This window comes from Phocoena phocoena, chromosome 4 (assembly GCF_963924675.1).
Source record: "Phocoena phocoena chromosome 4, mPhoPho1.1, whole genome shotgun sequence".
In the NCBI taxonomy this organism is placed as follows: domain Eukaryota; kingdom Metazoa; phylum Chordata; class Mammalia; order Artiodactyla; family Phocoenidae; genus Phocoena; species Phocoena phocoena.
Window position 1 is genome coordinate 90,856,054 of NC_089222.1, and position 13,317 is coordinate 90,869,370.

Here is a 13,317-nt window from a genome sequence, read left to right on the forward strand (position 1 = left end):
CGTGATGTGACAGGATGACACTGCTAATGTTCCCTGGGTGCTGACCCCAGGGTCGACCTGCTTCCTAGCTTTTGAAGCTCAGGCCTGTTATAATTTACAAACCACTTTTTGTCCTCTGACCCTCAACCATGTATCTAGGCCAAATTCCTGTTTTCAAAGTTTTGCCAACATGCATTATCTGTTTTTCTTGCGCACCAATTCAAGCTGCTACAATTGAATCTGCTTTCAGATTTGGCCTGCCTAGTCTTCTCTTGGGAGGCATTAACACATGACTGACACGTTAATAGAGGGCAGAAATTGATTGCAGAGGTTTGGGTGTAGATTATGGATTTTATTTTGGCTTGTTTACAAGTATGCTGTAAGCCGTAAGAGTAAACTGTGACTATTGGTCACTTATTTTCTAAAGCCTTGTGGATTTCTTTAAGCTGTTTAACTAATGGTTTTCCCACTGCAGATATGCTCCTTGTGTCTGAAAATCCCTTTGACTTTCACTTTTGCTCTCATGGAGCAGTTGCTCTGGACAGCTCAGATGATGCTGAAGAATTGCTGGCCACAGATGTAAGGCTTGTTAGTTATCAAAGTATGGTAATGACAATGAGAAATGAAAGAAAGCATCATAGATCTCCTCTCTTCCAAAGGGTCCTGGAGAAGTGACCTTCCTTCTCCTGGGGGTGGAGAGTGGAAGAAGCCCCTCCAGGATGGTTTCTGTCCAAAGTTTTATACTTATTTATTTTGTCAATATAGTGACTTCGGTACATATGGAAAAGTAGGAAGATGCTTCAACTCAGTGACAACCACTGTTTTTAGTCTTTATTTTTTTCTATTTGGGATTGTTGTTACATAGTTGTTTTGGTGGTTTTTTTAAAATCAAAGATTATAATCATACTGTATATGCTATGTGATATATACTTTGCTTTTTTGATTATTCTTAAGCATTGTTAATGTTATTACAAACTTCATAAACACTTAAATGGATACTTAATATTTTATCAGACATTAATTCTATAGTTTATTTAATCATTCTCCTACTGTTAGACTCAAGGTTGTGTTTTTTTTTTTTTTCCTACTGTGGTGAATGTCTTTGTAGGTGAGTGCTTTTTCTATATATCAGAGTCACCGTATGCTAGATTCCTAAAAGTGAAATTACTAGGTAGGATTATGAATTTTTTATAGTCTCTTGATACATATTCTAAATTAACCACTAGAAAGATTGTACCGATTTCTATCCTCCTGGAGTGTGTGAGAACACACTTCTTACCATGTGCAGTGGCTTCCTAGGATGCTGTTCTTTGGTGACATGGTTTTTCTTTTCTTAAATACTTCCTTTTGCCAGTCTTTAAAATGTATCTGGAATAAAGCTGGGAGAACATATGGGATCCCAGAAATAAGCAACCTATCAGATATGGTGCTACTTTCTTCCATAACCATGAAAGGCAAAATAATTTAGCTCATATAGCCAGTTAATGATAGATTATTGGAAAGGAGAGGAGGGGGTCAGGGCAGCCGAGGAAAGTTCTAAAACTACTGGAAATTAAACAAGTCAAGTCATAAGCCTTCCTAATTCTCTTTTAAAGGGATAAGCAGACTGTGGGTGACCAAGCACCAACAGGGCCAATTTGCATTGCTTTGAGCAGAGCTGTCACACTTCACTTCGGGGCTGTGGTGATCTGTCTCCTGGCAGCCCACAGCCCACTGAGTGGAGGGAGGTGTGACACACAGCGGGGGTGAGGTGCTTACTGCAGCCATTAGGCAACTGAAGACTTGGCCATCTGCTTCTCTTTTTACAGCAAGCCATGGACATTTTGGGCTTTCTTCCTGATGAGAAGTATGGATCCTACAAACTCACTGGAGCCATCCTGCACTTCAGAAACATGAAATTTAAACAGAAGCCCAGAGAAGAGCAAGTAGAAGCAGATGGCACAGAAAGTAAGGATTACTTTAAAGACATGGCATGTATGCTCTTCAAATCCCTGACCCCAGGTCTGCTCCCCTTTTCCTTGCAGTTAAACTCACCTCTTAGTTTTTGGAAAATGTTGAAATTAATCAGCAATCTCCCTCAATTGCTGTCCCACCAAATTATTCTCTCAGCCAACATTCTGAATTAGAATCCTTGTATCTCAGGATAAGACACATTCCTTAATTAATTATTGATGATGCCAGTAAATTTGCTAAACTTGGGTGACATAGGATTGACTAAGACGTAGCCTGCCTTCAGCATATAGACTATTGAGAAAAACAGAAAAAGGAACAAATTACCATGAGATGTATGAAGTGACATAATGAAGGTGTGAACAAAGATCTGTAGAATTCCAAAGCAGGAGTTTTCCACTGGGTTGAAAACAAAATGGCTTCTTTTCCCTTTGTTTTTTATTCATATTCTAAAAATCTATAGTCATGCCTGCTTACCAAAAAGATCTATAATGAGTTATCTGTCTAGAATGATCATCAAAATAGAAAATCACAATTATGAAAAGAAGGAATCATAGTCATAATTATTTCATTTAATATTGAAATTCCTGGCAATTGCAACAAAAAGGAAAAATCATTCATTCAAATCTTTCAACAAATAATTTAAAAAATTTTATATTTTTAATTGTGGTAAAATATACACAACATAAAATTTTACCCATTTTAACTGTACATATTAGTGGCATTAAGTACTTTCACATTGTTGTGCAACCATCACCATTATTCATCTCCAGAACTTTCTCATCATCCCAAACTGAAACTTTATACCCGTAAAACAATGCTTTCCTATTACCCCCTACCCCTAACCCCTGGAAAATTTTAGTCTACTTTCTGTCTCTATGAATTTGACTACTCTGGGTACCTCATATAAGTGCATTCATACAATATATATTGTCCTTTTGTGTCTGGTCTATTTCACTTAGCATGATGTCTTCAAGACATGTTGTGTTAAGTGTCAGAATTTCATTCCTTTCTAAGGCTGCATAACATTCCATCGTATGTATATTCTACTTTTTGTTTATCCATCCATCTCTTTATAAACACTTGAGTTACTTCCACTTTTCACTAGTGTGAATAATGCTGCTGTGAACATTAGTGTTCAAATATCTGTTTGAGTCTGTGCTTTCACTTCTTTTGTGTATACACATAGAAGTGGAGTTGCTGGATTAAATGGAAATTCTATGTTTAATTTTTTTAAGGAACCACCATATTTTCCATGGTGGCTGCACCATTTTCCATTCTCACCAGCAACGCACAAGGGTTCAAATTTTTCTACATCCTCACCAACACTTGTTGTTTTCCATGTTTTTTGTTTTGTTTTGCTTTTTTGATAAGAACCATCTTAGTGGGTATAAGGTGGTGGTGTCTCATTGTGTTTTTTTTTCAAATAGATCTTTATAGGAATATAATTGCTTCACAATACTGTGTTAGTTTCTGTTGTACACCAAGGTGAATCAGACATATGCATACATATGTCCCTATATCCCCTCCCTCTTGAGCCTCCCTCCCATCATCCCTATCCCACCCCTTTAGGTCATTGTAAAGCACCAAGCTGATCTCCCTGTGCTATGCTGCTTCTTCCCACTAACTAACTATTTTACATTCAGTAGTGTATATATGTCAATGCTACTCTCAGTTCACCCCAGATTCCCCCTCCTACCTGTGTCCTCAAGTCCATTCTCTATGTCTACATCTTTATTCCTGCCCTGCAACTAGGTTCATCTGTACTTTTTTTTAAGATTCCATATATATGTGTTAGCATACGGTATTTGTTTTTCTCTTTGTGACTTACTTCACTCTGTATGACAGACTCTAGGTCCACCCACCTCACTACAAATGACTAAATTTCATTTCTTTTTATGGCTGAGTAATATCCCACTGTATATATGTGCCACATCTTATTTAGCCATTCATCTGTTGATGGACATTTAGGTTGCTTCCATGTCCTGGCTATTGTAAATAGTGCTGCAATGAACATTGTGGTACATGTCTCTTTTTGAATTATGGTTTTCTCAGGTATATGTCCAGTAGTGGTATTGCTTGGTCATATGGTAGTTATTTTTAGTTTCTTAAAGAACCTCCACACTGTTCTCCATAGTGGCTGTATCAATTTACATTCCCACCAACAGTGCAGGAGGGTTGCCTTTTCATCATACCCTTTCCAGCATTTATTGTTTCTAGATTTTTTGATAATGGCTGTTCTGACTGGTATGAGGTGATATCTCATTGTTTTGATTTGCATTTCTCTAATAATTAGTGATGTTGAGCATCTTTTCATGTGCCTCTTGGCTATTTGTATGTCTTCCTTAGTGAAATGTCTATTTAGGTCTTCCACCCATTTTTTAATTGGATTATTTGGGGGTTTTTTGATATTGAGCTCCATGAGCTGTTTGTATATTTTTGAGATTAATCCTTTGCCTGTTGTTTCATTTGCAAATATTTTCTCCTGTCCTGAGGGTTGTCTTTTTGTCTTGTTTATGGTTTCCTTTGATGTGCAAAAGCTTTTAAGTTTAATTAACTCCCATTTGTTTATTTTTGCTTTTATTTCCATTACTCTAGGAGATGGATCAAAAACGATCTTGCTGTAGTTTATACCAAAGAGTGTTTTCCCTATATTTTCCTTTAAGAGTTTTATAGTGCCTGGTCTTACATCTGGGTCTTTAATTCATTTGGAGTTTATTTTTGTGTATGGTGTTATGTAGTGTTCTAATTTCATTCTTTTACATGTAGCTGTCCGGTTTTCCCAGCACCACTCATTGAAGAGACTGTCTTTTCTCCATTGTATGTTCTTGCCTCCTTTGTTGTAAATTAGGTGATCATATGTGTTTGGGTTTATCTCTGGACTTTCTATCCTGTACCATTGATCTATATTTCTGTTTTTGTGCCAGTGCCATACTGTCTTGATTACTGTAGCTTTGTGGTATAGTTTGAAGTCAGGGAGCCTGATTCTTCCAACTACGCTTTTCTTCCTCAAGATTGCTTTGGCTATTCGGGGCCTTTTGTGTTTCCATACAAATTGTAAAATTTTTTTGTTCTAATTCTGTGAAGAATGCCATTGGTAGTTTGATAAGGATTGCATTGAATCTGTAGATTGCTTTGGGTAGTATAGTCATTTTCACAATGTTGATTCTTCCAATCCAAGAACATGGCATATTTCTCCATCTGTTTATGTCACCTTTGATTTCTTTTATCAGTGTTTTATAGTTTTCTGAGTACTAGTCTTTTGCTTCCTTAGGCAGGTTTATTCCTAAGTGTTTTATTCTTTTTACTGTGATGGTAAATGGGATTATTTCCTTAATTTCTCTTCCTGATTTTTCATTGTTGGTGTATAGGAATGCCAGAGATTTCTGTGCATTAATTTGTATCCTGCAACCTTACCAGATTCACTGATTAGTTCTAGTAGTTTTCTGGTGGCATCTTCAGGATTTTCTATGTATAGTATTATGTCATCTGCAAAAAGTGACAGTTTTACTTCTTTTCCAATTTGTATTCTTTTTATTTCCTTTTCTTCTCTGAATGCCGTGGCTAGGACTTCTAAAACTATGTTGAATAAGAGTGGCGAGAGTGGACATCCTTGTTTTGTTCCTGATCTTAGTGGAAATGGTTTCAGTTTTTCACCATTGAGTATGATGCTTGCTGTGGGTTTGATGTATATGGCCTTTATTATGTTGAAGTAGGTTCCCTCTATGCCCACTTTCTGGAGAGTTTTTATCATAAATGGGTGTTGAATTTTGTCAAAAGCTTTTTCTCCATCTGTTGAGATGAGCATATGGTTTTTATTCCTTAATTTGTTAATGTGGTGTATCACATTGATTGATTTGCGTATATTGAAGAATCCTTGTATCCCTGGGATAAATCCCACTTGATCATGGTGTATGATGCTTTTAATGTGTTGTTGGATTCTGTTTGCTAGTACTCTGTTCAGGATTTTTGCATCTATGTTCATCAGTGATATTGGTCTATAATTTTCTTATTTTGTGATATCTTTTTCTGGTTTTGGTATCAGGGTGATGGTGGCTTCATAGAATGAATTTGGGAGTGTTTCTCCTTCTACAACTTTTTGGAAGAGTTTGAGAAGGATGGGTGTTAGCTCTTCTCTAAATGTTTGATAGAATTCGCCTGTGAAGTGAATTCTATCTATCTGGTCTTGGACTTTTGTTTGTTGAAAGAGTTTTAATTATGGTTTCAATTTCATTACTTGTGATATGTCTGTTTATATTTTCTAATTCTTCCTGGTTCAGTCTTGGAAAATTGTACGTTTCGAAGAATTTGTCCATTTCTTCATGGTTGTCCATTTTATTGGCATATAGTTGTTTGTAGTAGTCTCTTATAATCCTTTGTATTTCTGCAGTGTCAGTTGTGATTTCTCCCTTTTCATTTCTAATTTTATTGATTTGCATCCTCTCCCTTTTTTTCTTGATGAGTCTGACTAAGGGTTTATCAATTTTGTTTGTCTTCTCAAAGGACCAGATTTTAGTTTTATTGATCTTTGCTATTGTTTTCTTGGTTTCTATTTCATTTATTTCTGCTCTGATCTTTATGATTTCTTTCCTTCTACAGATTTTGGGTTTTCTTTGTTCTTCTTTCTCTCATTGTTTTAAGTGTATGGTTAGATTGTTTATTTGAGATTTTTCTTGTTTCTTGAGGTGAGATTGAATTGCTATAAACTTCCCTCTTAAAACTGCTTTAGCTGTGCCCCATAGGTTTTGGATCATCTTTTCACTGTCATTTGTTCCTTTGTATTTTTTTTTTCTTCTTTGATTTCTTCAGTGCTCTCTTGGTTATTTAGTAGTGCACTGTTTAGCCTCCATGTATTTGTGTTTTTTACAGTTTTTTTCCTGCAATTGATTTCCAGTCTTATAGCATTGTTGTCAGAAAAGATTCTTCATATGATTTCAATTTTATTAAATATTCTGAGGCTTGATTTGTGACCCATGATGTGATCTATCCTGGAGAATGTTCTGTGTGCACTTGAGAAGAAAGTGTATCCTGCCACTTTTGGGTGGAATGTTCTATAAATACCAGTTAAATCTATCTGGTCTATTGTGTCGTTTAAAGCTTGTGTTTCTTTATTTATTTTCATTTTGGATGATCTGTCCATTGGTGAAAGTGGGGTGTTAAAGTCTCCTATTATTATTGTGTTACTGTCGATTTTGCCTTTCATGGTTGTTAGCATTTGCCTTATGTATTGAGGTGCTCCTATGTTGGGTGCATAAACATTTATAATTTTTATATCTTCTTCTTGGATTGATCCCTTGATCATTATGTAGTGTCCTTCCTTAGCTCTTGTAACAGTCTTTATTTTAAAGTCTATTTTATCTGACATGAGTATTGCTACTCCAGCTTTCTTTTGATTTCCATTTGCATGGAATATCTTTTTCCATCCCTTCACTTTGAGTCTGTATGTGTCCCTACATCTGAAGTGGGTCTCTTGTAGACAGCATATATATGGGTCTTGTTTTTCTATCCATTCAGCCAGTCTGTGTCTCTTGGTTGGCACACTTAATCCATTTACATTCAAGGTTATTATCGATATCTATGTTCCTATTACCATTTTCTTAATTGTTTTGGGCTTGTTTTTGTGAGTCTTTTTCTTCTCTTGTGTTTCCCACCTAGAGAAGTTTCTTTAGCATTTGTTGTAAAGTTGGTTTGATGGTGCTGAATTCTCTTAGCTTTTGCTTGTCTGAAAAGCTTTTGATTTCTCCATCAAATCTGAATGAAATCCTTGCTGGGTAGAATAATCTTGTTTGTAGGTTTTTCTCTTTAACACTTTAAGTATACCTTGCTACTCCCTTCTGGCCTGCAGAGTTTCTGCTGAAAAATCAACTGATAACCTTATGGGGATTCCTTTGTATGTTATTTTTTGTTTTTCCCTTGCTGCTTTTAATACTTTTTCTTTGAATTTAATTTTTGTTAATTTGATTAATATGTACCTTGGTGTGTTCCTCCTAAGGTTTATCCTGTATGGGACTCTCTGTGCTTCCTCGACTTAGATGACTCTTTCCGTTCCCATGTTAGGGAAGTTTTGGACTGTAATCTCTTCAAATATCTTCTTAGATCGTTTCTTTTTCTTTTCTTCTTCTGGGACCCCTATAATTCGAATATTGGTGCATTTAGTGTTGTCCCAGAGGTCTCTGAGATTGTCTTCAATTCTTTTCATTCTTTTTTCTTTATTCTGCTCCTTGGTAGTTATTTCCAGCATTTTGTCTCCAGCTCACTTATTCTTTCTTCTGCCTCCATTATTCTGTTATTGATTCCTTCTAATGTATTTTTCATTTCAGTTATTGTGTTGTTCATCTCTGTTTGTTTGTTCTTTAGTTCTTCTAGATCTTTGTTAAGAATTTCTTGTATTTTCTCATTCTGTGCCTCCATTCTATTTCTGAGATTCTGGATCATCTTTATTATCATTACTCTGAATTCTTTTTCAGGTAGATTGCCTATTTCCTGTTCATTTATTTGGTATTGTAGGTTTTTACCTTGCTCCTTCATCTGTGATGTATTTTTTTGCCATCTCTCTTATTTTTTTTTTTTTTTATGAGTGGGATTGTATTCCTGTCTTACTTTCTGTTTGGCCTTAGGCTTCCAACACTGGAGTTTGTAGGCTGTTGGGTAGAGCTGGGTCTTGGTGCTGAAATGAGGACCTGTGTGAGACCTCATTCTGTTGAATATTCCCTGGGGTCCCAGGTTCTCTGTTAGTTCAGTGGTTCAGACTCGGAGCTCCCACTATAGGAGCTTCAGCCCAAACCCGTGCTCACAAACCAAGAGCTTGCAAGCCACATGGGGTGGCAAAAAAAAAAAAAAAAAAAGAGAGAGAGAGTACAACAACAAAGTAAAAATCAAAATTAGACTAGAAAACTAACAGATATATTAGAAAGAATAAAAAAATTAAAATATAGATGAATCAACAACTGGAAGGTACAACGTACCACAATAGTAAAAAAAAAAGAGGAGGAGGGAAAAGAAAAAGAAAAGAAAAAAAAGGAGGGGGTGAGGGCCTTAGCTGTAGAAGGTGGGGCCTAAGCAAGGGCGAGGTTTGGGCGGTGGGTGGGGTGTATCCTTAGGACCCACAGGGCTGGAAAATGCCCTGGGGGCTGTGGGGGCGTTGGAGCTTAGGCTCAACAGAACAGAAGGGGCCCAGGCGTGCCTCCCGCCCCCATGTCAGAGGGCAGGGACCTCACCTGGGAGCCCAGCAGGCTTCCTGGTTTCAAGTGGGCGAGACAAATGCCCTCTCCTCCTCTCCCGCTCCTCCTGGAGGGCCCCTCCCACCTGCCTCTCCTGATCTCCTGACCTCCCTCCTATGTCCCCAGGACCAATGTGGCCAGGGCGAGGGGGTGCGCCCTGGAGGGCAGGGAACCAGCCTGGGAGCCCAGCAGGCTCCCCAGGCCTGAGTGGCTGGGGCAATTTCCTCCTCTCCTGCTCCTCCTAGAGGGCCTCTCCCACCTGCCTCTCCTGACCTCCCCAGCCTCAGGGTCACTGATCCTGTCTGACCTCCACTTCTCCTCCTCCCTCAGTATCCCCACATCCTACCAGTTCACTTGGGGGTTCCTCCTGTCTCCTTGGGCACCAGGGTCCCCCATCAGCAGCCAGCAGGTGCTCTAGTTGTGGGGAGACACGCTCATTGTGGTTTTGAATTGCATTTCCTTGATGATTAGTGATGTTGAGTATCTTCATGTATTTATTGGACATTTGTATATCTTCTTTGCAGAAATATCTATTCAATTCCTTTGCCCGTTTTTTGGTTGCATTGTTTGTTTTTTTATTGCTTAACAAATATTTTTGGGGGGCAGTCTGTGTGGGGGACTATTCCTGGTCCTAGAGACATACCTATGAACAAGATATAATCCCTGTCTTGATTGTCTAGTGTGGGAGATAGACAATATGTACATAAATGGACAAATATGCGTGAAGTCAGAATGAAAAAATTAAAGCAGAGTAAAAGAATAAAAAATAATAGGAGTTAGGGGGTTATCGTTGATAGGGTGGTCAGAAAGTCCCCTCAGAGGACACTTGAGCTCAGAGAAAAATACAGTAAGGAAATGTGCCCTGAATATTGTGTAAACATCTTCTATATTAATATATTAATATATGCTTTCATGGCATCTTGCTGCCTTATTTTGCTGTTTTTGTCCTTGTTCTTTTTTTTGCTCTTCCAACACTTTGAAACAAAGTTTTAAAAATTATTTTTATTACAAAAACAAGGCATAGTTATTAATTAGAAAATACAGATAAGCAAATGAAGCAACGCATCTCATACAGTCTCCATGGTGGTTCCTTCTCAGGTTCTTTACTGGAGCGTCCTCATCTTCCTTGCTTCTAACTGCTATAAGGCTGCTGAGCTCAACTCTTGAAACTTTTCTCTGCTCATTTCTTAGCTGATCAACTCAAACTCAACATGTATAGAACTGAACTCTTCATCTCTTCCTGCCCCTTCATTTCTCAGTCTTCTTAATAAATGTCAACTGGATTCTCCTGACTCAAATCTTAGAGTCATCCTGAACTTCTCTCTTTCTTGTTGTCTCTACCTTTAAATATATGTAAAACTCACAACTACCCACAATCACATGTTCACTGCCACCGCTTAGCCTGAGCCACCATTTCTCACCAGACTGTTGTGATAACCTCCTTACTGATCTCCCTGTCTCCACCCTCATCCCATCACTGTAGTTGTACATATTGCAGCCAGCAGTGATCCTTTCATAGTGTAAACTAGCCCATATTCCCTCCTCGGTGCTAGGTTCATGCGTGGCTTCCATCTTACTCAAAATAAACCCTCAATCCTCATCATAGCCTCCTTCTGTTACCTCTCTAAATCTCTCTATAATCCCATCTCCATATTATGCTTGATAATATGAAATTTATATTTGGTCTTTGTCCCAATATCTGGCACAGAGCTCTTAATTTGGAATTTCTTGAGTGATGAGAGCCATAAAGGTGCCTTTTATGTTAACAAGGTGACTTTTGGACCATACCTATGGATAGGGTCTTGTCACCACAAGAACTAACCCTATGATTAGAGAGTTGGAACTTTCAATCCCACCCCTGTCGGGGCAGAGGAGCAGGGCTAGAGATTGAGTTCAATCACCAATGGCCAATAATTCAATTGACCATGCCTATGTAATGAAGCCTAAAAAATAAAATCTTAAAAGGACAGTGTTCAGATATCTTCTTGGTTGCTGAGCACGTGGAGATTTGGGGAAACTGGCATCCTTGGAGAAGGCGTGGAAGCTCTGTACCATTTACGCATACTTTGTCCTATACATCTTTCCCATTTGGCTATTCCCGAATTATATTCTTTTACAATAAATCATTGATCTAATAAGTAAAGTGTCTTTCTGAGTTCTGTGAGCCTCTAGCAAATTAACTGAACCCAAGGAGGCTGTTGTTGGAACCTCCAATCTGTAGCTGGTCGGTCAGTAGCCTAAGTGACAACCTGGACTCACAATTGGCATCTGAATTGGGGGAAGCAGTCTTGTAGGACTGAACTCTTAACGTGTGGAATCTGATGCTATCTCCAGGTAGCTGGTGTAAGAGTTGAGACATCCAGCTGGTGCCACAGAACTGCCGAGCGTGGACCCACGCACCTCAGTGGAATCAGGTGCAGAACCCCCACCTACCTACCCTTTCCCCATTCACTCACTCCTCTCACTCAGCCCACAGGTCTCTTGGCTCTTTTGGGATCATTCGAGCTCTCCTGTTGCAGGACATTTTCACTGACTCCTTCTATCTGGGACTCTTCCTAGGTATCTTCATGGCTGACTCCCTCACTTTGTCAAGGTGCCTTCTTGGATGTTATGTTATCAGAAAACCCTTCCATGACTGCCCCCACCTCCTTCTCATTATCCTCTATCTCCTTACCCTGAATATTTTTGTTTGTGTCATTCATACAGCTGTTTTTTATTAGGTGTCTTACTCCCCAGTCTCCATCAGATGTAAGCTCTGTAGGAGCAGGGGCCTAATTTGTTATGCACTGCTGTATTTCTAGGTTTTAATAGAGTGCCTGGCACGGTATCATAGTAGCCCTTACTGTAGTAGTAAATAATTATTTGTTAAATGAATCCTACCCACTCAGGGACATAGGACATATTCTTTGTCTTTTTCTAGTTGAGTGACTTTCTCAATATGCTCACCAATATTAGCAGTTACAATCTTCCTCCTGCCAGTTAGCCAGATTTTATTTTACATTTAAGTATTAATAAAGTTAACATTTTTGTGGGTTATTACCTATTTGTATTGTTTCTTTTTTGAATTTTTATTTCCATTGTTAGCCCATTTTTAAAATTGAGGTACGGGATTTTTCTTATTGATATCTAAGGGCTCTTAATATTAATATATTAAACACTTGTACGTTTCCTCCCAGTCATTTAAGAAGGAATTGAAGGAGCTGGACAGATGGAGAAGAGGATGGAAAGGGGGAAGGGACCCAAACCTAAGGGGACATCCTTGCCTTTACCTCCTTCTTGAGTCCCAACCTCATATTTCTAACTTTCTACTGCATATTCTACTGCTACCCTAAACCCTGCATGGCTAAAACTCAGTGTATCATCGCGTCCCCCAAGTGATGTCTTCCTGTTGACTTTTCTATTCATATTCACAGTACTGCTCTTCTCTCTGCTTCTTGGGTTAGAAACCTCTTGGTCATGTTTCTCAGTCTCTCTTTTTCCCTTTCCCGTTCTTAGTTTAGACTTTCAGCACTTTTGCACTCCAGTGTCCCACAGTGGGTTCGCTTATTCTGTAATCTCCTCACTCTCGTCTATCTTGCATGCTTCCACAACATTAATCGTTCTGAAGCCTGACTCTTATTATGCCATTTCTCTGCTAACAGCCCTTTAACATATCCCCATTATATAATTAATACCTTACAGTGGCATCAGATGTCTCCTGAGACCACAAATCACCCACATTTCTGTTTATCTCACTTCCTAACTTGTTGGTACTATCCACTGTCTTTGACCATCGCCGCACTGCCTGCCTCTGGGCCTTTAAGTCATGCTGTTCCCTGTCTCAGAAATGCTTGTTCTCCCATACTTGCCCATCAAAACCCTTCTCATCCAAGGCTCAGATGAAATGCTATTTCTTTCTTGAAGTCTTCTCTGGTCATGAAGTCCAGAAGGGATCTCTTTCTCTTTCAAACTTTCATGATACTCATGATTTGTCTCTTATAGGCAGTTGTTTTATTGACTTGCTATTTTTGCCTGTGTTTTATTTACTCTCATGGATTATAAACCCCTTGATAGCAAGGATTTTAGTCTTGTTTATCTATCTTCTTACTATAGCATCTAGCACCAGGCCTTGCACATAGCAAGTGCTCAGAAACTCAGTTCAATAAATTAAGGAAGTTTGAACAGCTCA

The 13,317-nt window shown here is 38.5% G+C and overlaps 1 protein-coding gene across 1 annotated transcript in view; it reads left to right on the forward strand.

Moving 5' to 3' along the window:
* MYH15 (myosin heavy chain 15) overlaps nt 1-13,317 on the forward strand; it is a 171,445-nt gene that overhangs the window by 25,470 nt on the left and 132,658 nt on the right. The window contains 2 exon segments of the mRNA XM_065875875.1: nt 455-558; nt 1,788-1,926. Coding sequence (XP_065731947.1) covers nt 455-558; nt 1,788-1,926 — 243 coding nt within the window.